Genomic DNA, 25,165 nt, shown 5'->3' with positions numbered 1-25,165 from the left:
GTGTTATTGAACCTAGGTGGAAATGGATATCGTTGAAAAGCTAGTAAAAATGATACCTTGTGAACATGAAGATCTGCTGAATATCACTCTGCGGCTTTTGCTAAACCTGTCCTTTGACACAGGATTGAGAAATAAGATGGTACAAGTTGGACTGCTTCCCAAGCTCACTGCACTCTTAGGTATGTGTTTTAGAACTTACAGCAGCATAGCTTGAAATCTCCAGCGTCACTGGAAAATTGAGCTTTGTGTTGAAAAGCTTGTTGAATATAAAATATTTCATATATGTTCTTTGGGGAACTGGATAGTAAAAATAAACAGAATAAAAGAAAAATGATCTATCAGGACTTTTATGGTATTTAGTGAAATAAAATGGAACTGGAACTTTTAACCTTTAACTTTATTTATACATATTGAACCAAAATTAAAGTATGTAAGTACTATCAGAGAAGCAAGAACGAAAATGCACATTTCTGCCAGTATTTCCTTTTCCAAATCAATGTCTTTTAATTCTTATATTCCACTGTACTTTTAAAGTACTGCTTACAAGTACATAAATTTGTGGGAACTTTTTGTCAGTAGGAATAGTTCCATGGAGCATGAGCTACAAGATGTTGTAGAAGACAACGGCCTGCGTACTTGAGCTGCAGCATCCATGTGCAAGATCCTGTTGAAGTTCCAAGCTCCTGGCTTTAGCCTGGCTCAGCCTGGCTGTTTTAGCAATTTTGGCAGTAAACCAGTGATTGGAAGATCTCATTGAATCTCTGCCTTTTGTTTTTTTTTATTGTTTTTTAAAGATTTATTTATTTTTGTTAGGAAGTCAGGTATACAGAAAGGAGGAGAAACAGAGAGGAAGATCTTCTGTCCGATGATTCACTCTCCAAGTGAGCACAATGGCCAGTGCTGTGCTGATCTGAAGCCAGGAGCCAGGAACTTCCTCCAGGTCTCCCACACAGGTGCAGGATCCCAAAGCATTGGGCTGTCCTTGACTGCTTTCCCAGACCACAAACAGGGAGCTGGACAGGAAGTGGAGCTGCCGGGATTAGAACTGGTGCCCATATGGGATCCTGGCACATTCAAAGCGAGGACTTTAGCCACTAGGCCACGCCGCCGGGCCCGAATCTCTGCCTTTTAAAATCAGTCTTTCAAAAACAAAAAGAGTTAGCACATATGTGCCCTGAAGATAATGTTAACTTTTTCAGCAGAACATTAAAAGCCTTTGATAGTCCATTCAATGTCTTTTTTTTTCCTTTTTTTTTTTTTTTATTTTATGTCACAATTCCATAGAGTCTGGGATTTTCCTACCCCCTCCCTAAATTACCACCCCCAACTGATTTTCCCTATTACAATAATATAACCCTTCATAAGTAGTCATAAGTCCATCAGTCTGTTATTTAAGTGTACCCTGACATTGCTGGTACATACAGTGCTGGACAGTCCTACACCCTATTTATCAAGATATATTCCATTTCATTGGGAGCCCATTGTTATTTGGAAGTAGAGATGCACACTGCATAGAATCTTCATATCTGCATATGATACTCACTGTGTACATTCCCTTAAATGAGAAACCACGAAAACAGTCAATAACAGAAATGGAGTTAAAACCCGCGTGGGAGACCTGGAGGAGGCTCCTGGCTTCGGATCGGCATAGTATCGGCCATTGCGCTCACTTGGGGAGTGAATCATCGGATGGAGGATCTTCCTCTCTGTCTCTCCTCTCTGTATATCCGCCTTTCCAATAAAAAATAATAAACATAAATCTTTAAAAAAAAATTTAAAAAAAACAAAAAATTTGCAACAACATGGAGTTAAACAACGTGCCACTGAATTGATTAAGAGATGAAAAAGAAAATACAAAAGGTTCTTGGGTGAAATGATACTGTTGTGTCATCTATGAGCTAGTAAAATATTTGGTAAGAGAAAAACTATTTGAGAGAAACAAAAATAAAAACAAAAGTATCAAAACCCATGGGTTGCAGCAAAATCAGTATAGAAAGGGTTATTGATCTTACAATTTGCATGAAGGCTGCCTTATATCAGAGAAAACATATGGTATTTGTCCTTTTGGGATTGACTTGTTTCACTGAGCTTAATGGTCTCCAGTTGGGACCATCTAGTTATAAATAGTATAGTTTCATTCTTTTTAATGGCTGAGTAATAATCCACAGAGTAAATGTACCATAATTTCTTTGACCACTCCTCTTTGGACAGGCATCTGTGTTGTTTCCATATCTTTGCTATTGTAGATTGTGCTGCTGTAAGTGTAGGATTACAGATCCCCTTCTCCTATGCAGTTTTCATTTCCTTTGAATATATTCCTAGAAGTGGGATAGCTGAGTCATATGGCAGGTTAATCTGCAGTTCTCTAAGCACTCTCCATACTGATTTCCATAGTCATTGTGCTAGCCTGCACTCCCACCAGCAGTGAAGGAGAGAATCTTTCTCCCCACATCCACACCAGCAGGTGTTGTTAGTAGAGTTCTGAATGTAGGCCAACCTCACTAGAGCTAGGTGGAACCTCACGGGGGTTTTCATTTGTATCTGCCTCATGGCTAGGGTTGGCAGGATCAACATCATCAAAATGTTTATTTTATCAAAACATATACAGATTCAATGTGAGCCCAACAGCATTCTTCTCAGATATAGAAAAGCAGATACAGAAGTTTATCTGGAAACACAAGAGACCACAAAACGCCAAAGCTAACCTGAAAAATAAAAATCAAACTGGAGGAATCACAATTCCAGACCTCAAGATATACTACAGAGCAGTGGTCCTCAAAACAGTCTGATAGTGGCATAAAAACAGAGAAGAAGATCAGTGGAACAGAATAGAACCCCAGAAGGGAGCCCACACATGTATAGCCAACTAATCTTTAACAAAACTGAAAACAATCCAGGTTTGAAAAAGCGTGGTCTCTTCAACAAATGCTCTTGGGACAATTGGATAGCAGCCTGCACAGGTGAGAAGCATGACCCCTGCCTGTCACATTATACAAAACTTAGATCTAAATGGATCAGTGACCTAAATCTACTACACCCAGAAGCGATCAAACTATGAAAGGAAAACATATGAAGCACTCTCCAAGATAAGAGAGTGGATAAAGACTTCCTGGAAAAGACACCAAAAGCACAGGCAGTCAAAGCCAAGATAAACAAATGGGACTATATCAAACTAAAAAGCTTCTGTATGGCGAAGGACAGAATTAACAATTAACAGAGTGAAGAAGTAACTAACTGAATGGGAGAAAATCTTTGCATTCTACACAACTGACAGGGGACTAACATCCAGGATTTACAAAGAGCTTCTGAAATCCAGGGACAGTTAAAAAAAAAAAAAATATATATATATATATATATACACACACACACACACACACACCTTTGAAGAAATAGGGAAGGAAATGAAAGATCTTTTTCCAAAAACAAATGTCTTTTTTTAAATCATGTTTATTTATTTGAAAGTCTAAGTTACAGAGGGAAATTCAGAACTCTTCCACTCACTAATTCTTTCCCCCAGGTGACTGCAATGCCAGAGCTAGGCCAGACCAAAGTCATGAGCCCAGAGTTTTCAGCTCGATTGGCATTTGGTAGCAGAAGCCCAAGCATTTCAGTCATCTTCCCAGACCCTTAGCAGAGAGCTGGATTGGGGGCAGAGCAACTGGCACCTATATGGAATGCTACCCACTATGCCAGAACACCAGCTACTGCCCGCACCCTGACCCTTCCCCACTATCTGTTTTATTGGATCCGGCCATTCTTGTACATGCTTTAAGTTGTAAGGGCAATATGAGGAAAAATAAATTGCCTTTTCAATTTGAGCACAGAAATAAGACTAAGAAAACTGAGGGCTGATCTTGGAAAACATGTGTTTGTGCTCTTTATCAGCAAGATGAGCTTAAGACATGGATTTTTAAAAAATTATACTTAATACAACCAGCAGTAGGAATCATTGTGGATTCTGTAGCTGGGATGATTTATAGTAAGAACTGTGCTCTGTGTAAACTAACATTATTCTGTGGAACGGGTAAGAACTAGATTGTCAAGATGAAAGCAATGTCTTATTTTAATAGGCAAAGCAGGAATAAAGAAAACCTCAGAGCACCATATAATATGTTAAGTTCAAGGCAGAATGAAAGGACAAAAAAAAATACAGTTAGAATGATTATGGCATGGCTACTGTTTAGATGTGGCAAATGATAGAAAAAGATATTATAGAATCAATGATTTAGATCACTAATGCCAGGATCAGAAACAAAGAAGTATGAAAGAAGTCATGTTGAGGGAGTCAGTGTGGATTTAGTTCAGAAACATCTGGATAGTCTAAGATGCCTAGTGCAATATGGAACCTTGGCCTAGAGCTCAGGAGAGGTAAGAGCTAAAAACATTTTTTTAAATCCAGTAGGTGGGTAAATGTCGAAAGTGAGAAAAATACACTTATCTTTAAACAAACATAAACTAATACAACAAGCTTAGGTTGACAGAGATGATAAATGGTGTTGGGCGCTACATGCTGTGGAGAAATGAGAAAGCTTTGAGGAAACAGCAACTGGTCGTTTTTTACCTCCTTTTAAGTCATTCTTTCGCATGCTGGTTTGTTATTTTCTTGGAAAAAATTATGGTTTCCTAGGGCGTCAGGTTTTGCTATGCTAGAGAGAGTAAGAAGTTAATATTATTATAACCTTCCATAACTCAAGATGGATGACCTTAGGTTTCCATACCTCTTTTGGCTGATCTGTAAAAGCTAAATGAAAACAAAATGTTTCTTAGGCATTTATGGTTACTACAACCTGGCTCAAATTTGAGGTAAATAGATAAATGGTGAATATCTATGGTAAATGAAGTAAATAAATGTCAAATAACATTCCACTTAAGATATTCACAACAATTTTTTGGAGAACAAATCAGGAAAAAAATAAGAGAAGGTAATGTGACTTCAATAGTTGTTAAAAGCAAAGAGGAAATTGGTTCCAGCTCAGCTTCTTATAAGGAAGCAGTTTTCATTTATAAATACATGACAGCTTTTGATCTGAGTACTAACACCTGAGCTCTAAGGTTATTCCTATGTAAATAAGGATTCAATATGTCATCATGCTTTCTCTTTATAGTCTGTATTGTTCTCATAAGTCATTGACTTTCAACTTGTAATATCTTTTTTCCAATGTTTCCAATGTATTTAGCAATGTTCCTTAGTTCCTCCTTGCCATTATATTTATAAGCCATGTTAACAATCATAGATAGGCAAAAGACCGTATGAACTGATATTCTAGGATCAAGAAAAGTGGAAAATGAGGAACTGTGCCATCAACTTTTACAAAATAATTCAAAGTTTCTGTAAGTGTTCATGGTATCTACAAGCTTATTTCTATGTGCTTATATTTTACTATTTTAATGAACAATTTTTTTCATTAATATTATTTTCCATAATAGAGTTTCATAGGTATATGGATTCTTCTCCTGCCTTCTCTTCCTCCCTCCATTTTCCCTTCCCATCAATTTCCCCCATGTTATCACAGAGAATTCCAGACAGCAGGATGCTAGTGTCTGCTGATAGCCTGATTTCTTGTCCAAGACAGCTGTATTCTGTGTTCTCGTGTAGCAAAAGCAGCAAGGAGGCTTTCTGAGGCACCTAGTAAAGGATATTAATCTGCCCTCGTGATATAGTAGCCTCCCAAAGACCCAATTCCAGTTGCCGTCACGTTGAGAATTCAATTTCAGCCTATGAATTTTGAAGGGACATAGTATTCAGTCTGTGGCAGAGGAGTTTAATTTTGTAAGATATGTTCTTAAATGTAACACTGTGAACATAGTTTAACATTAGATTGAGAAAATATAGTGTAGTGGTTAAAAATAAGGGCTTTGCTTTTTGTTTTGTTTTAATTTTGCTTTTTGATGTTACTTATATAACTGAGACGGATACACATCCACGTGTAGGCATGCAGGAAGGTGGGCAGAAACATTTTTCAATATTTCTCTCCTGTATCCTCAGGCGGGGAAAGCGGAGGGACCACTCTGTGCTGTCAAGCCACATAGCACCCAGGGATAGGGGAGAGTCATTTGATGATGTCTTAGAGACCCTGATGTGGAGACAGGTGTTCCAAGAGTATCACATACGTGGTCTTGATACCTCTGAGACATCATCGGCTTAATTGTGTCACTGTTCTTTCCATGGTCTGATCGTTGACCAAGTCCACAGGCCCAGGAACATGTTGCAGAACTTAGCAAGGAAGTGGTCTAACCGATTCTGCTTTCCAGCCTCTGACAAGGCACTCTAGTGGATGCCTGTGCCTGGTTAAGGTGACTCCCAGTAACTCAGACTAGGTCTGCCTCCAACCCTGGTCATTGCATGTTCCGACATGAGCTGTGGCGTAGCCTAGTCTGTCCTGCATCTCATCTGGGTATTCCTGCACACCAATGGGTACTGCAGCTTAGCTCAGCCTGAACTGCCTGCAGACCCAGGCCACAAATTGGGTGTTGCTGCCTTGACCAGCCTCCCCTGTTCTAAGCTCTCGCTGTTGTGCTCCCTATTAGGAGCTGCAGCCTAGCAGGAGAGTTCTACAAGTTCCTCACACATCAGCAGGTGCTACAGTCCTGCTTGGCATGGTCTGCCCTCAGTCCTGGCCTTTGCATATGCTGGTGGATGCCGCAGCCTGACCCAGTCCAGCCCTCTCACAGCTCCAGCTCCTGCCAGTGCCTGATGAGTTCTGTGGTCCAGCCTTGGCTCAACCCGTCACCATCCCCAGCTATCATACAAAGCAGAAGGTGATGCAGATCCACCAAGGAAAGCCCACAATCTCCTACAGAATTTGTCCCCATATCCAATTCTGTAGCATTCTCATGGGTACAGTGGCCCAGCTTGATGTGCCCCATCCTGTGCTTTGACACATAGAGGTGGGTACTACAGCCTAACCCAGCCAGACATACCCCCCAGCCCCAGCTTCTGCATGTGCCAATGGGTGGTAGGAAATGTTGTTTAACCCAGCACAGATCTCCAGCATGGATGGGTGCCTTGTCCTGACCCAGACATGCCTTTCTGCTTCCTCCCCTCAAACTACTACTTCTCTCCTCCCTCACCTACCTGCAATTGTAGTGGCCCAATGTGTGGAATATCCCAGAAGTCATTCCTTCCCTGTGAAGCACACCCTTAGCTGCTCCAATGCCAATACATACCCAGACTCCCTTCCCAGGGCAACCTACAGCACCCACCAACACACCCCTAGCCCTACCTGGGGTCCAGGATGACATATCCTGACGAATTCCTTGCCTTCCCCATATATCTTTAAACACAAAATATAGAGTAGGCAACTATGCTGGCACACTGGTAGAGTTCAGACAGATTGGCTGCTTTTCTGCCATTTAGCTAGGTACAAGGCAACCTAGGCAGTCTCCTGCAGCTGGGGAAAACTAAGAATGCCTCAGTTCACTTACTGTGTGTACATGTAGAAGTTACTGATTCTATTATCATTTATTCAGGTTTGAAGTTCTAAAGATAATTTATTACACCAAACTTTAAAGTTGTTGTACTCAAAGATTTCCCACTGTTAAATGGCTCTGGTTCACCATATATTTTTAATATTTTTAAAGATTTATTTATTTTTATTAGAAAGTCAGGTATACAGAGAGGAGGAGAAACAGAGAGGAAGATCCTCCATCCGATGATTCACTCCCCAAGTGAGCGCAACGGCCAGTGCTGTGCTGATCTGAAGCTAGGATCCAGGAACTTCTTCCGGGTATCTCGCACAGGTGCAGGGTCCCAAAGCATTGGGCCGTCCTCGACTGCCTTCCCAGGCCACAAGCAGGGAGCTGGATGGGAAGTGAAGCTGCCAGGATTAGAACCGGGGCACCCATATGGGATCCTGGCACATTCAAGGTGAGGACTTTAGCTGCTAGGCCATGCCGCCAGGCCCATATTTTTAATTTTTAAAGTCATTTTTTCTGTTTTTCCTGTCCTTGACTGTCACTTGTCATTTCTTCTTTAATAGCAACATTTTCGAAGCAGTAGTTTTCCTCTCCTATATGATATAGTGATAATCTCCTTTGGTCTTTGCAACTGACAGCTAAACTCATTTGAATTGTATATTTTCTAAAAAATGAAATTCAAAGGAATGCCCCCAAGGACTGTGATCCTGGCTGATCCTGGCGATGCTTCTGAGCTTTTACTGCATGGCCCTTTGTATTTATTGACCCTAAAGAAAATAAGTTTGCTTGATTGTGGTGCCTTGCTATCTTCAAAGTAATTGCACTGATAATTAATTTGCTGGTATTAATAGATCATTTTCATATTTGTTGATTTACACATTCCAACTACAAAAAGCTACATCATCTCTGATCTTTTGGCCATTGTACTTATAAAAAGTTGTAAGAAGGAGATACTAAAGAGGACATGGATTTTTAAGGGATAGGAAACATTGATTCATCTATAGCAATGACTTTGAAACATTATTTATTATGACTTTGAAATATTTAATGTACATAATTGAATAAAATTCTCATAAAATGCCTTTTCTATATGTGACCCACATCTTGTACTTTTCCTGCTTTTTTCATTCTAGTTTTTACTGAACTGACATCACTTGACTTGATGGTTAGCTAAGTAACGAACTAGTGAAAGTGGTTGTACTTATACTTATTTATTTCAAAAATACTGCTGTTCTTGCTAAATATTTTTAAATTTGTTTCTGTTCATTTTTAAAATATAACATAGTAGATAATTCAGATTAACCTATTTTTTGGCAAATATCTGGAGTGATTCCATGGAGTTGAAATTCAAATAAAAATGAAAAAAAAAAGAAGACCTACTGTAGCTGTAATCATGGAGAAGGAATTAAGGAACATGCACTAGAACTTTAGACATCAATTTTCTTTTTTCTTCAGAAATAAATTCAGTGCTTAATGTTTGAATATGACTGAATTAAAGATCCATTATGTAGATGGAAGTTACATAAATTTTTAAGGATGTAGAAATGCAGAAGCAGTTTTTTAGGGAAATAATAGACATTGAACTTTTCAGAAATGATTTCTTGCTGTTTCAACCCAAAATGCTATCATGTTAAATGGGTTTTCTTTAATTTTATTTGGGGAGTCTGTAACTGAGAAACCCTTTTGTAGCTAATCAGATTATTTTAACAAACACAACGAATTGTGAATCTTTTAGATTCTAATAAGCCTGTGATATAAGTAGCTAATCCCCTTCTGTTTCCTGAAACATTTAACTAGGATATTGCGACCCCTGCTGTTGTGAGACTGATGTTAATGGCAAATAACGTTCTTCAAAATTTGTCTGAAGAACTGAAAATAATTAACATTTTGAGGTTTAAATAATTACTAAGGGCAGAGAATCTTACAGCTCAGCTCTTTGCCATGTGACATTTCTGAGAGAACTGTAATTAAATATTATTGAAGTTATTGTGATACTGTTCTATCACACTTAAGAAGTTTGAACTTAAACTTTTTTGTTTGATACCAGGGACCCTTAAAGGAATCTTTAAGGAATGTTAGACATAATTATTAAAATTTTCTGTCTTGCTATTTTAGTCAAATTTTTAGAATTTGATTAAATATGATGCTCAGTGGAAAACCTCATATCTAAAACAACCCTTTAAATTACTTGTAATTTTATTTTTTGACATGTTTTTCTGAAATTCCACTAGGATGCAACATTTAACTTTGACTTAGTTTAGTATCAGTTATTAATCTTTGCAGGTCTCTCTTCCCTGTATTTCACACAAAGTTTCTTGTGTATGGACTCTATCAAAGCCAGAGTTTGCAGCAAATGTGATCATATGCAAATTGTGTTGGGCCTTGAAAGCTTGGTTTTATTTATCTAATTGCTAAATACTGTCTGTTCAGGTTTTGTATGGTGTTAACTTTTTAAAGTGTTAAAGGTTTTTCTTGGCTCATGTTAGAATCAGGTTTTCAAAAAAACGTTCTTATGTCAAAAGTCTGTAAGCCATTTGACCTTGATGTGTCTCAAGAGTGCTTCCTTATGTCAGAATATCCTGGTTTGGGAGATGGCAAGGAAATTCCTTGTCATTGTGTATTCTTCAGTACCCTGGGGAATGTACTGATAATGTTTCAACAGAAACTTGAGAAAATGGATTTGCCTAGCTTTTTGTCAGATGTATTAGGCAGATATTTTATTACAACTATGAGTTTCTTTGGCTTGCATGTTTCATAAGCTGCAAAGTATTTGATACATTGGGAGATGCTGTTAGCTCAGAGGCAAGCATAAATATGCAATTTAATGTGTTCTTTGGAAGAGTCTGGCTCCTTGTGATATCAGTTCTTATATAATTCTTAAGATGTCACCTAACGGTAGAGGCAGTGTTTCACAGACAACATAAATCATTTTTCAAAAAGTACAAAAAACATGTCACTGGTGAACTTTTTCTGGACAACTTTACATTTTCTTTACAATTTGTTTCTGTTTGGGGTATACATTTTAAATTGAGTAATACAGTTTAAATTGTTTTTCCCTATTAAATTTTTATTTAAAAATAATTATAAATGCAATAGACATGAGCACATTTTGTGTACAGTGACATTTAAGTGCATGCATGCAGTGTGCACTGTTAGTCGGTGACCTCAGTGTATGAGTGGAGCTTTGGGATTCCTTGTATTGGCTGGGAAGTCCACAATGCACTGTGTGACTGCAGTCACTCCACCGTGCTGTATGATACTAGGAACTCATTCAGACTAACTTGGTAACTATTACCCATGCTCCCTTTATGGTCCACCTCTTCCTTCTGAATGCCAGATGGGGTTTTTCAGCTTGCACATGTAAGAACAACATACAGTTCTTGCCTTTCTGTGTCTGGTTTATTCTGGTGTCCTTCAGTTTGATTTTGCAGCACAAGACAAGATTTCACTCCTTTTACAACTAAATATACTCCGTTTTGTTTATATGCCATATTTTCTTTGTGCATTCATTTGATAATGGACATCTTGATTGATTCCGTATTCTGACTAATGTAGACAGTGCTATAATAAACATGGGCATGAAGTGACCATTTTTATATAATGATTTCATGTGTCTTGGCTGTATTTTCAGTAGTGGTACTGCTGAATTATGTGACAGTTCTATTTCTAGTCTTTTAAAATATCTCTGATATTTTTCATAGTGTCTCTACCACGTCAATTGTCAGTATATAGTCAAATTTTAAAAGGTTCATTGGATTTTGAAAGGAAATTAAACCCAAAAGAATTAACCTTATAAAACATACAAGTCCCATGCTTAATATATGAATTTTTGCCCTTTTAAAAATAAAACAAGAGGCTATCATTGTGGCATAGAATGTTAAGCTGCTTATTGCAATGCCAACATCCCGTATCAGACTAGAGGTTCCAGTCCTGGCTCCTCCATTTTTTGATCCAAAATTCCTGATAATGTACCTGGGAAAGTAGTTGAAGTGACTTTCATTGCCACCTGTATCAGAGACCTAGAAGGAATTCCTGACCCAAATGGAGTTTATATCTCTTGCTTTCAACCTGGTCCAACCTCATCTGTTGTAACCATTTAGGGAGTGAACCAGTGGATAAAAAAAATTATTTCTATTATGTGTCAAACAACAATTAAAAAAAGGCACAGCTCACCTAGAGGCAAGACTGATTAGATAGTTACCTATGAATTATAAGTAATGAATGCTTTCCAAGTATCCTATGAATAGATAACAGTGGAGCAAGTGCAGCCCACCTAAGGATTAGAGTAGAACTGTGAATTATAGGCAACCACCACTTTGCATTCATCCTATAAATCAGCCCTGTCCATTAAATGATGGAGACAAGGCATTCAGTTGCTAGAGCATCCGCTTTAAACTTTGTGACCTCAGAACCTGTTTATACTTTTAAAAATTGCTGAAGGGCCTGGTGGCCTCACAGTAAGTTAAACCTGCAGATGAAACATTGACATCCTGTGTGAGCACCAGTTCAAGTTCCGGCTGCCTGCTAATGCCCTTGGAAAACAGAAGATGCCCCCAGTTCTGGGGCTTCTGCCACCCTGGTGGGAGACCCAGGGGGAGTTTCAGGCGCCTGGCTTTGACTTGGCCCAGATCTGTTCATTGCAGCCATTTGAATAATGAACCAGCAGATGAGTCTTTTTGGTCTTTCCTTCTCTGTTGCTCTGACTTTCCAATAAGTAAATTAAATCTTTAAAAACAAAGTTACTGGGGATTTCAAAGAGCTTTTTAGTTTCAGGGAGTTGTATTTCTGGATATTTATTCATAAATCTAAGAAAAATTTTAAATGTTTACTTCTTTTACCTTAACTTTAAAATTTTGATTTTTTTAATCAATGCATGTAACATAGGAAGAGATCTTTAGTTTATTTGCATTCGAATCCCCATGTTCTCCTAACAGCCGGACTGGAATAAGCCAAACAAGGTCTTCCATGGGGGTGGGCTGGAACCAGGTACTTGAGCCCAGGTGCCTCTTGCCTCCCAGGAGGTGTGTTATCAGAGAACTGCAATCTAGGACTCAAAGCAAATCATAATTATCTTTTAGTAAATAACAAACTTGGTACATGTTAATAGAAATGTTTTTATGAAAATAGCTATTTCTCAAAAACACCAAAGAGGGACTTGTTTTACACTTTGTAAATAGCTTTGAAGACAGTCAAGCCTAATAAACAACAAGTGGCTCTCAACTATTTATTGTGATGTCTCTTATATACCTTTTGGGAAACTCATCTCTGTTTATATGTGTGTGTGTATATACAAAATGAGGAAGGGTTCTTGAAAAGGAAAATATTGGACTTGAATACTTAGAAAAGTGTGTGACTGTGTGGATCCTCTTCAGGATTCCTTGAGCAAATGCTTTGGAAACTAGTGTGTTATATCATTTCTTTAAAGAGTTTAATTCTTATCAAATGCAAACACTCCTTGAAATAGCACTATACCAGGAATCTCCAGTTAGCAGCCTAAGTCAGTGAAGAAGACATGGTTGATTTGAACAAATAGTGTGGTCATTTATTATTGTTGTATTTTGGTATCTACATAAGAGCCAAAATGATTTTTGTTAGTTTCTTTGGCGTTTTGTGAAAGAATAGGGGAAGAATTGCATGGTGTGGGAAATGGAAGCCCTGAGCACAAATGAATGATGACATACAGTACATTCTGGGTAATACACCTCTTAATGCTGTCCTCTATTAGTATGGTCCTTCTCTTCATCCCGTAAGTGAGACATTCCCATCAGAAAATGAATGTTCCTGTCATCATTCACATGCACATTCAAGGAACCCTGCTTCTTTGCCTCCATTTTACTGAGAAAGTTGAAGCAATGAGATTTCTCCAAGTTCCTGTTGTCTGTGCCGTGCCTTCTCTCCCGTTATTATGGGTGAACTTCTTCCTGCTCTCACCATCAGCCGATCTCCCCCTAATGCTTCTCCACTCTTGCTCTAGCAGTTCTCCTTTCTGTCTTGTGTCATTAACTCTGCTTGCACCCTCCAGCTGTCATAGCATTTCTTTGCTTCCCATTTCAAGTCCCCTCAAAAGATTTCATTTTTGTCTCCATTTTCCTTCCCCCTCTCATGTATATTCCATACCCCCACTGTCTCGCTCCCTCTCTCCTCTACCTTTTATTCTATGTCCCTTTCTTTATTGTACTACTTACTTTTGATTCTTTCCCAAACTTTTGATCCTCACCCATGCCTCTCATAAACCCACCTCATCACACTACTATTCCAGAGATTTCCACAATCCTAAATCCAGTGACAAGTCCTAGTTACCCCACCTGCAAGACCCATTTGCTGTGATGCTCTCCTCCTCTAACTTTATCATTTGTCTTCATACTTTTCTTTATTATCCTTTTTCTGTTTCCCCTTCACCTGCTCAATCTCGAAGCAGAAGACTAAACCAAAGTGCTTTTTCCCAAGACCTTTCACTGACCGTCCTTAATTCTTTCATGATCTCAACTGTTCCATTCAGATACCCTGCCTGTACTGATGACTGTCAAATATAAAGATGTGTGATCCCAGCCTCATCTGTGATTGCCTTTACTCTAGACAGAAATGATTGGATGTCTTATTAGTTACGTCTCTAACCACCCTATAACTAAATCTACAATTTTCACAATCATTCACATCTCAGGAAATGGCAACCTCCCTGACAGAATTATGCCTGACTCCTTTTGTTCATTTTTTTATATACTATCCACCAGAGAGACTGTCTTCGGAATGTAACTGTTACCACTCTGGTGTCAGCCACTATTGTCTTTTTCCTGATTTAATTCCTCTAGCTGTGTATCTTATCTTTGTGCTTCAAGTTTTCCCCACAGTCTCTTTCAGATCTCTTAACACTGCACAGAATGATCCAATTAAAATTTAAATGATTCTGCTCGAAACTCTTTGAGACTGGCTCTGTGGCATAGCAGTTTGAGCCTCCAATTATGGTGCCAGCATTCCATGTGGGCACTGATTCAAGTACTGCTGCTCCAGTACTTGATCCAGTCCCTGCTTATGTGCCTGTGAAAGCATCAGAGGATGACCCGAGTGTTTGGGAACCCTGTGCCCACATGAAAGCCCCAAGCTTTGGAGCAATCCAGCTCTGGTCATTGCAGCCATAATGGGCAGTGACCTAGTGGATGGAAAATATCTCTGTCTCTCTTTCTCTCTCATATTGCCTTTAAAATAAAGAAAAATATATTTAAAACAAAACAAAAAACTTTCCAATGCTTACTTATCTCACTTAGAGAAAGTGCCAGAATCTCATAAACGCCCACAGGAAGTGATGTCCTGTCCTGTATCCTCACCTTAAGCTGCATGTTCTAGTATTTCCTCTCTCTTGTTGTTTCCAGTGCTATGTGCTTTGTCGATGTCCTTTGAACTCGATAGACAACACACCTACCTCTAGACTTCGGTGGTTCCTTTTTCTTCTGCTAAGAATGTTCTTCCCTGGCTGTTTGCATAGCCTATTTGCTCACCACTTTCAGGCTTTGCTCCCTATTGGCTCTGTCACAGATTTAAAACCCTTGCTTTTGAAGCTCTTATTTTGATGCTAATCATCATGGAATACATATTTTATACAATTACTTATTTGTTTTCTGTTCACCACCCTTGTACCACTACCTCCATCGTCTAGGCTCCAGATACTAAAAGCACTGTAAAAACGGAGAGTTGTATCAGTTTTATTCGCTTCTAAATACTTGATGCCTAGAAAAAAAAACCTAGCACATTGTAGGTCTTCAGTGTGTGCTGATTGGTAAAATGAATGAAACACATGAAAGGAATGAATGTCAGAATAGCTCGACTTGAACCTTCTCCTTCTCACCCTTTATTGTGGACTTTTGGCAAATCAACTGAACTTTGCTGTACCTTTAGTCTTATCTAGAAAATAAGGGAATTCTGTGGGACTTATGTCACAGTATTGCTCTGAGAATCAGATGACAGAATGAATGTATTTATGATAGCTATAAAGCAGTATACTACTGTTAGTCATGACCCAGAAAGAAAAGGAAGCAACAGACTTCAGTGGGGGAGCAGTTGTTAAGTGAGAAATCAGGAATACAGAAAACAATTGCATGCTTTTCAGTATTTTTATTCGCATGGTTACACAGAGTATGTTTCAGACATTGAATAAACACCTTAGTTTCATTTCCTATGCCTTTCTTTAATGAATTGTATAATTCAGACAGTGGGTTGTTTTTAAAAGTAATAAGTTTATTTTTTGTAGTTGAAAGGCAGAGTGAGAGCAAGAGATCTTCTGTCCTCCAGTTCAATCCCCAAATGGTCACAACAGCCAGCACTGAGACTGGCTAAAGCCAGAGCCAGGAGTTCCATCTGGATCTCCTACCTAGGTCACAGCAGCCCGTGAACTTGGAATGCCTTCTACGGTGTTGGCAGATGCGTTAGCTGAGAGGGGGACAGGAAGCAGAACAACCAGGGTTACCATGACATTCTGATGCTGCTGTGACGGGAGGCTGCAATTACCAACTGTGTGACAAAACTGATCCCAGCAGGGATCTTCTAATGGAATGACATTCAAAATGTGGCCCATGGAATAATTTGTGGTCTATTTGTGCTATTTATTACCAGTCTGTAATGATTAAATTCAGCGATCTAAAATAAGCATTGAAAATGCACAACAATTTGACTAATACCATAGCTCCTAAATATGGTAATTTATTAAATGGATCCCTCTGTATATCTTTGATTTAATTTTACTGTGCTTTACTAAATATTGGTACTGAACACATGAGAAGAGGAAAATATAAACCTGGCCCTCCACAAGAGGTAGCCTAAGAAACACTATTCAAATACATGAAATGACAGATTTAATTGTGGATTAGCAAATTATTCCTTAGAGGTATTCAAAAGCCTAAATAATTTGAACCCAGTGCCACAAATTATACCAGCCTTGGCATGTACCCCCTTGGTTCATTTGCAAACTAAAATGAGAGTATTTTCTTCTAAATGAGGGAGTTATAGTATTAATTTTTTAAATATTTGTGATAGCTGTAAATCAAGATTTATGATAAGTATTCATTAAGTGCTTAACAGAATATAAGAAAGTTCACAGTTTTTGAACCTATGTGCAATTTAGCTAAAAAAAAAATTAACTAGCTCAGATATCTTTCTTAAAAGTTAACCTTTCTTAAATTTAGTCCCCAAAGCCACCCTAATCATGCAGGCATGCATATTGTGACACATGCATGCATGAATATTGCTGGCATTGAAGTTTGAGCTGTAATTTAAATCTGATTCACATTCTGATTGTAAGTCAGTGCTCATTTGAACGGCTAGTGTGTTTAGGAACTAACTTTATTGGTTATGGCAGGAAAATTAGGATGCCTAAATTCAACAGCACATGTCGTATCTGTTCCACAAGTTCACACACATTATTTCAAAAAGGTTAGTTGGACTAATCATATGCCACACTGTCTTCATTGGGATGCAAATTAGAGCTTCTAAGGTGTTGCAATTAATGTAAATGTTGCTATATTTTTGGCATTCATAGTATTTGTTTTGAATGATGAAAATGGCACTTGATACATTTTTGTCTAGATTACATTCAGGTAATCTTGGTTCAGGGCGTTTTAAGGACTGTAGAAAGATTTCATCAGTGTGTAGGAAATCAGACCAGGTCAAGAGTTAAGTGATAAATGCTTGATTTCTTCCGGTTTAGACAAGTCTGATTTCCCTTATTGTAGGAGATTGCCTGAACAGATACTGTTGGACTCTTAACTTTGATCAGACAAAATTAAGGGTTATTTCCTTTGACCATTCTGTCATGTGTCCTTAAAATAAAACTGACAAAGTTTTAAACACCTTTGAAATTCTCCCATAGTGCTAAATTCATTTTTTCATTGTATATTAGCAATATAATTTTAGTGTAGCTTGTCATTGTTTTGAGAATAATATTGTATGAATGGCTTTGCCTGACCTATTAAAAATTAGAAAAAGAATAATATACTTGATAAGTACTGAGATGTTTTGAATTTTTTGAAACTGGTCCTTATGATGATATGTTTTTAAATAAAGTAGATTTAAAAAGAAAAACTTAGTTTGGTCTATTTATTACCAAACTGTTAGGGAATTTCACACATTGGCTTCAAAAGGTAGTGCCTTATAGACTGCAGTATTTTTTTCTCATTTTTAATAGGCCTCATTTATCCTATAAATAAATTTAACATTTTCTTACCTGATCAAGTGAGCAAACAATAGGGGTCAGATGTGGCAAACACTTTAACAGAAAGCACATGTCTTGCCGTCAGGGTGAGGCAGAGCTATATCATGATTGCTTGAAGTTATTAATGGCAGTAAAATTTATGCTTCCTCCTGTTTTCCCAATTAAATCAAGAAGCCTTTTTTCTTAAGATTTTTCTATCACCAGCTGGTTTCAATACTGTGTGTGTGAATATTGCCTGGGGTGTCTCCATTTCTGGATGGTAAAATTTGGCCAAAGCATATTAAGTCTACGATGTGGACCTATAGGCTAAAAAGCAGTCATTGTTAAGAACTTTATTTTCTTCTTTGTCATTTATACCCCAGCTATGCATATTTTGTAGGGCTTATTACATGAATCTATTATAATATTTTTGGGTGCAATAAAATAATTCTACAGATAAAGTGATAAGATAGTCGAAGACATGTTTGAAAAATAAGTTACATGGCTAAAAGTACAGTTTATTTAAAAAGAATAAAAATCCATTGAAATAATCTTTTAGTGGATAGCTATGGATGTAAAGAGTTTTAATCAGTAGTAAGTTTACAATTTACTTCTCATAATGTTAGAATTAATTGGAAACAGAAATCACTTATCCATATGCCATCATATCACAGAACTACTCTTTCATTTGATGTTTTCATACCAACCATTGTAATCTATAAATTCTGTCATGTTTCCTCTTAACACTCAGTTAAAAACTATTGGAGTTTCACTGTTCACTTCAAGTCTTTATTAGAGTTGACTGAAGACAAATCTATTATAAAGCATAAGACTATTTAGTGTATTTATAATGCAAAAATTTTATCTGTCAAAATTTATCTAATTGTACTGGATATGTATGCCATTTGCAATATATGCTCGGTAAGTTAAGAATAAAATTATATAAAAACATTTTTCAAAGATGTTTGAATATACCCTCCGTATATGTTTTAACATATTTTTTTTGAATTTTGTTGTACAATTTCGTATAGACCAGATTTCCCCCTCAAACTCCCACCGCCCGACAGATTTTCCCCGTGTTGCTGCAATAATATAGTCCTTCATTATAGTCAACATACATTGTGTTATTGTTGAAACTATCTTTTAAATGATGGCTTTGCCCATGACATTTTAATTATGTTGTGTTAGGGCCTTAAGGGTCCTAACTCACTAGTATACTTAAAGACACCTGTTATTATTGAAGCAGATTGTACTTATACAGATTTCTAGGGTAATATATTACCTTAATGGTGGGCTATTCTAATATAGGTGTACTTTTATTCCCACTTCTCTTATCTTTGCACAAAGGCTTTGCGACTTCAAAGGCAATACTCAACTTTGAACAAAGACATGGGATGTGGAAGGGACTGACGAATACTATGACCCATAACTTGTGTTCTCACTCTTTCTCACAAATTGTTGTGCTGAGTTGGGTCTGTTGCTAAGAGGAAATCTGTTTTTGAGTTCTAGTGTTCAAAACTTACATTTCTTCTTGACTAACCTGTGAAAGGATAATCCCAAGTGTCTAACAGAATTAGTAGCTGGAACGTGTTTTTCATCTTACAGAATGAGTAGGTGAAACGTGTTTTTCCTAATCACTGCAGAAATTAAAGAAAAAAAACTAGACATTTTAAAATTCAAAACCTATCAGCATGTTATGCCCTTTAATTTGGTAGAAAATAGATTGTGAGAGCAACCCAGAAGCTGATTTTTTTTCCTTCAGCTGCTCCCAGTGAATTACAGCTGTAAATTTATTTAAAAAGAAAAAAAAAGAGCAGTGTTTCTTATAAACTCTAGAATGCGCTTTATAAGTACAATAATTCCGACAAAATCAGTTATTAGAGTTAATGACCAGTTTGTTAAGGCATTAAGTGCCTTCAGCTGGGAATGACCAATTTTCGGGGAATGGCTGTACAAATGCTAAGATAATTCAGCAACACTTTCAAATAATGATGTAGCTAATTAACGGTGAATTCCTGTGGAAATCCTGTCAAAGTACTTATGACCTCGGCATTTAATAGTCAGCGAGTTCTTCATGATTCATGTTTATTACCATAAATGCCAAAGGAATCATAATGACAAGGCCGTTTTTTCCACTCTGCCCTTATTACTTGAGCAGATTTGACTAATCCACCTCCAGTCATTAAGAAGCCAGTTCTTAAAATATTCCACCCTTTCACTGTTCTGCTGAAAATTCACCGGAGCCTTTGGTGCGGTGCCAGCTTCCCAACTGTTGGCAGCCTGTTTTTACTTGGGACACCATTAAGGAATAACTGATGTGTGTAGAAGACTTAAAGGAGCCTTTTGAAATCCCTGCCATTTTTAGGATGCAGAGGAATCATAGCTGCTTAGTTTGAGTTTATGGCTTCTGGTCATGAATTCTTACAGGAAAATTGTCCCCTCCAAGCCCTGTTTCTTAAAGGAATTCATGATTTTTTATTTCTTGATGTGTCTCTTTTTAAGAACTCAAGTATCTGTTTTTTCCCAGTGAGTGAAGGCTATCAGCCTTAGGAAAGGATAAGCTCTTAATTGTACTTGGACCCTTTATTCTCTAATAGCTGTTTATTACTGTGTGATCTGCATATTAACCTTTAAGTAATAATAACAAATGTGGGCTACCGAAGAGCCTTTACTCTCCGTGTGAAGTTGTGTTTGGATAGATGAATGCAGAGTTATTTCCAGACATCTTTCCACCCACCCACCCACCCCCAATTTTTGCTTTTGTACTAAAACACTTTATTCCATTGTTTGTTCATCTCAGATATGTGCTAAGTACCATAAATTCATACAGGCTGCACAGATCTTAATTCAGTAAATAACATGATTTATACACTACTGTCTTTGTTCATATGTTGCAATTCTTTAGAGGGAAAGGAAAGATATGACTTGTAACAGTAGCATGTGAACTGGAATAATTAAATATGATAACAAGAGCATTTATACAATTTTCACATCTTTCAGAATAAAAGGAAAAGTGCTAGCTTATATGCTTTTTAACTTCCCAGTTAAGTGCAAAAGGGGGAAATAATTTTATAGGCATCAGTCTGTATCAGTTTGACAGTTATTTGAATTCTGGGAGAATTCTGTGTCAGACAAAATCCAGAATACAAATCAGCAACTCGGGTTAGGAAGACCTCTGAATATGATAGTCCCTTAGATCTGTCATCACCTGCTTTCACACACTTTCTTCAAGGAAAAAGAGTTTCTCCTGCAACACCAGTTGTATTTCAGTTGCTTTTGTTCATTTCTGCTCAGTTCAAATATCGAGGAAACAGCTCTGCTCATATATGTTTTATTTCTCTGGGACGCGTAGTTCAAAAGTAAATGAAATAGGGTAGCTAATATGGAATTTGCCTTCGGTGTTCTCAGACTTCACCGTAAAGTCTGACATACTTGGTAACCCATCACTTCCATGACCATCCCTATTCTTGGAGTGATTTAAGCTCCATTGTAAAATAGCGAGGCAATGAAAGATTCAGAGTGTATGTGTGTGTGTGTGGATTGGTGAGAGGAGAAAGGGTGCTTGCTCTCTTCAAAGTTTTCTTGTTCCCTTTAAAAAAGATATAAGTGCATAAGAATGAGCGAATCATGACAGGTCATTCTTAGATAGAGGTCACTAAGTGGAATCTTGGGTATAAGATGAGCTTCCTAAGCTCTTACTTTAGGGATAGTACAGCTTTATAGGAAAATGACTAGGGAAGGACAAATGGCTCAGTCACAAGTGCAAAATGTACCTCTGAATCCTATGTCCACCTCATCTCAGAGAAATCTTGGCCTACTTCTGTACTTCTAACTAGAGTTCAAAACCTGAGGGTAGAAAAATGCAAAATAAAATCTATATATCATATAGATACATATGTGTATGTCATACAGTAATACTATTAGTAAACATAAAATATTCATAATGAATAATGCATGATGTTTATTGGTTTTAGTATGTATCAGACTTAGTGCTAATTGCTTTACCAGAATTTCTTACTTAATTCTCCTGTAGCAACCTTTTGAGACAGATACAGCTGGTTCACTATTTTTTACAAAAGAAACTGAAGCATAAGAGTTAACTTTCACAAAGCCATTGAGTTAATGAATGGCAGAATCAGAAGTTTAACCCAAGCACTCTTTTCTCACAGCCTTGTAATCACAATATTACGCCGCTTCTACCACCCTAGTTTTAAGTATTTATCACCTTGTTTTACCCATAAAATCACTAAGTAATAGCAGTTACTGTCCAATTTAGAACAAGTGTCAGAACCTAGGGTGCCAGATGTCTATTGTCCAGAGCAGCTTAGGAGGTGGTGCAGCTTGGCCCTGTCCAGAAGTCCCTTCATCCTTTGGAAACTGCTGTATCTTAAGCATAGAAGTATCCCAGAGCATTTCTCCATGTCTCGTCCTCCTCCACTACCAGTCTTCTCCCCCTTTCCACCAGAGTTCCAGATACAACTGATCAGATGCTATGTATTCAACATTAGGGACTTAAAGAATTACATAGATACTTACATTTATTTGGAATGAATTATTTCACCCTTCCTGCTGCCTCCTAGAAGGCTTAGGAGAAAGTGCACACAGGAGCTTTATAGGCTTGAGCACCAGATTCAGAGCTCTGTTCTTGTGGAAAAAGTTGTAATATTAATGTCATCGCCTCATCCCTTACACAAAGGCAACAGCTGCCTTTTTTAATGGCAAGGGCTAAATGATAACCTGTATGCTGAACATAGAACAAAGGGAGACAGTATAATTGTTTAATGTCATTACTTTCTGTTAAAGAATTGTGATGTTAGATTCAATATCCATACCTTGTGTCCCTAGAATCTATTTCCTTCAGTCCTGTGGTTTTCAGCAAACTTTTATATACATTGATCATTTTAGGTGATGATTATGGGAAACTGGCAATGTATTTGTAGAAGACTGACAGATTTAGAAAACTGGGAATGTATGAGAAAACTGTAAGGAGCTTTGACTTTCAACCATGAGAGTGTAAAAGTAAAGTAAAAAAGAAGAGGCATGTGAGAATTAGGACTTGCTACAAAGTGAAATGTCCTACCTTTTGAAACTGCACATTTAAGTTTTCTGTGTAAAAGGACTATAAAATATTATTGCTAAAAGTCTTTCTTAAAATGGTCTTCATCTACTCGGGATTTTTTTTTCCCCTAATTTTAGGACTCTTCACCTACTTTCTCCTGTGTTTTATCCTGAATTGGCCTTTAGCAAATATATAAATCATTAATCGCAGAGGGCCTTACTGGTCACCCTTTGTATGGAGTGTATATCTCTTAAGCACTTATACTTTATGATGTGCTTCCTTGAGTCCTTGTTAGCTAAAATCCTTTCACAACACCAACAGATTTTGCTGGACCATAGAATAATAGTCTTTCTCATTCCATGTCCGGTATTGTATTTTATTGTTTGATCATTTATTTTGCTGTGGAAAGATGATTTTTTATTGAATGTTAATTTCTGTTTGTTTTACTGTTTAATAAGTTGTGTCATGATTTGAAATCCATTACATAAATAAATTGTCCTCAGGTGATTAAGTAGAATAAGACCATACCCACAGCTATATGAAAGAATATAACTGGACTAGTAGAAAAATAAGACCTGCTTTCAGAATATGAATTTGTTCTTAGACCCCATTTAGTAAAATTTTAAAATGCCTCAGTTCCAGGGTGGGGGAGATGAGGGTACTGCATGCTATAAAGTTAGACTAGAATCTAAGGGTTGCCTGATACTTGGGGAATAACATTGCAATTTACCATTTTCATCTGCATATCATGAAAACCTACGTATGTTTCTCTCTGATGACTATGCTTTGAAGTAGTAAAATATGTGTGTCTTCAACAAGTGCAGAAGTGTGATTTATTAAAATCCAGCATTGAAATTAATTTATGAATCTCCTATATTTAGATTGCTTTGATCTCAGAAACAGAATGTTTGCTTCTACTTTTGTCTTACTGGAAGTGACTTCATAATATTTGCATCGTATTTTCCCACACAGATATTCAGTATGAATATCATATTTTTACCATTGTTTCTTGTAATTCTGCTCTTCCAGTCTTCATCTTGCAATTTTAAGTATTACTTTCTCTCTTGTTACATCTTTCCCCGGTGTTTTATGTGTAAGGCAGCGGTCATTATCCTTATAGCTTATCTCTAACTCTAATTCTGTTTTGTTCTTCTCAAACAATAAAAGAGACAGGAACTTGGCCATATATATCTGACTGTATCCTACACATATTCTGTAAGTTGAATGATATTTAAAAACAAGTTGAAAATGGATTGAATAAATAACACTATCTCATACATCTGATGTATTTCCTGTATATGTTACATTACAAATACTTAAATTAGTGAATCCATAGACCTTACTTAGAGTGAAAATTTTTTAAGTGCTACATCTGACAAATGTAAAGTATTTCATTGATTTTGTTTGTTTGCAAAAAATTGTTCTTATACAATTTGCTTGTTCTTTTTTTTTTTTTAAAGATTTATTTATTTATTGGAAAGTCAGATATACAGAGAGGAGGAGAGACAGAGAGGAAGATCTTCCATCCAATGATTCAATCCCCAAGTAAGCGCAACGGCCGGTGCTATGCTGATCCAGAGCCAGGATCCAGGAACTTCTTCCAGGTATCCCACACAGGTGCAGGGTCCCAAGGTTTTGGGCCATCCTCCACTGTTTTCCCAGGCCACAAGCAGGGAGCTGGATGGGAAGCGGGGCTGCCAGGATTAGAACCGGCGCCCATATGGGATCCTGGCGCATTCAAGGCAAGGACTTTAGCTGCTAGGCCACACCACCGGGCCCAATTTACTTGTTCTTTTACAAGCAAAAGGAAATAGGCTTCACCAAAATTCTAAAAATTGAATAATTTCTGGACCCAAATTAAAATGAATTCTATGTTTAAAACATGATTTACTCTATCATTATATATGTTATTTACACTGCATGGTAATAAATTTCTTAGTAAAATGTTTCACCTTATGATATTAAAATGTTTAAAAAGATATTATATTGAAACCTGGTAATGAATTTTAATCAAAAAGGCCCAGGTTTAAATGCCTGCTCAGCCATTTACAAGATTGTCTGTCTGGTAAGCATCTTTTTTTAGGTTCCTCATTTGAAGCAGAAATCATAAGACCTCTTTGACAGATTGGATTATTAAAGAACCAATGCATGTAGTATGTGTAGTATGGCTCTGAATATATGACAAAAACTTAATAAATTGTCTTAATATTATTAGTCAACGAACAGTTTTTTTTTATTAAGTACCTGCTTTGTGCTAGTTACCATTTTCTGATTGGAGATAATGCAGTGAGTTACACAATGAAAGACCATTGCCTTATTTTAATTTATATTAGGTGAAAATATCTCAAATAATAAGGAAGTAAAAAGTATGGTTAGGAGGCAAAGGGTCACTACTATTATGATGGTGATTATTATTATGATTATTTTACTTTATAAAGAAGCCTGGGGTAGGTACTTGATGAGCAGTTAAGATATTACTTGGGATACCTGCAGTGCTGGTTGGAATAGCTGGG

The 25,165-nt window shown here is 37.3% G+C and overlaps 1 protein-coding gene across 2 annotated transcripts in view; it reads left to right on the top strand.

The window, feature by feature from the left end:
* The window catches only part of KIFAP3 (kinesin associated protein 3), a 136,961-nt gene that overhangs the window by 31,715 nt on the left and 80,081 nt on the right, over window positions 1-25,165 (top strand). For both annotated transcript variants that reach the window (XM_040986822.1, XM_040986823.1), the window contains exon 10: window positions 17-179. In XM_040986822.1, the coding sequence (XP_040842756.1) occupies window positions 17-179 (163 nt within the window). The remainder of the gene's footprint in view (window positions 1-16; window positions 180-25,165) is intronic.

Source organism: Ochotona curzoniae, unplaced genomic scaffold (genome assembly GCF_017591425.1).
Source record: "Ochotona curzoniae isolate NIBS_2020 unplaced genomic scaffold, NIBS_Ocur_1.0 contig_4558, whole genome shotgun sequence".
Classification (NCBI taxonomy): Eukaryota; Metazoa; Chordata; class Mammalia; order Lagomorpha; family Ochotonidae; genus Ochotona; species Ochotona curzoniae.
This window is presented reverse-complemented; position numbering and strand designations above follow the sequence as displayed.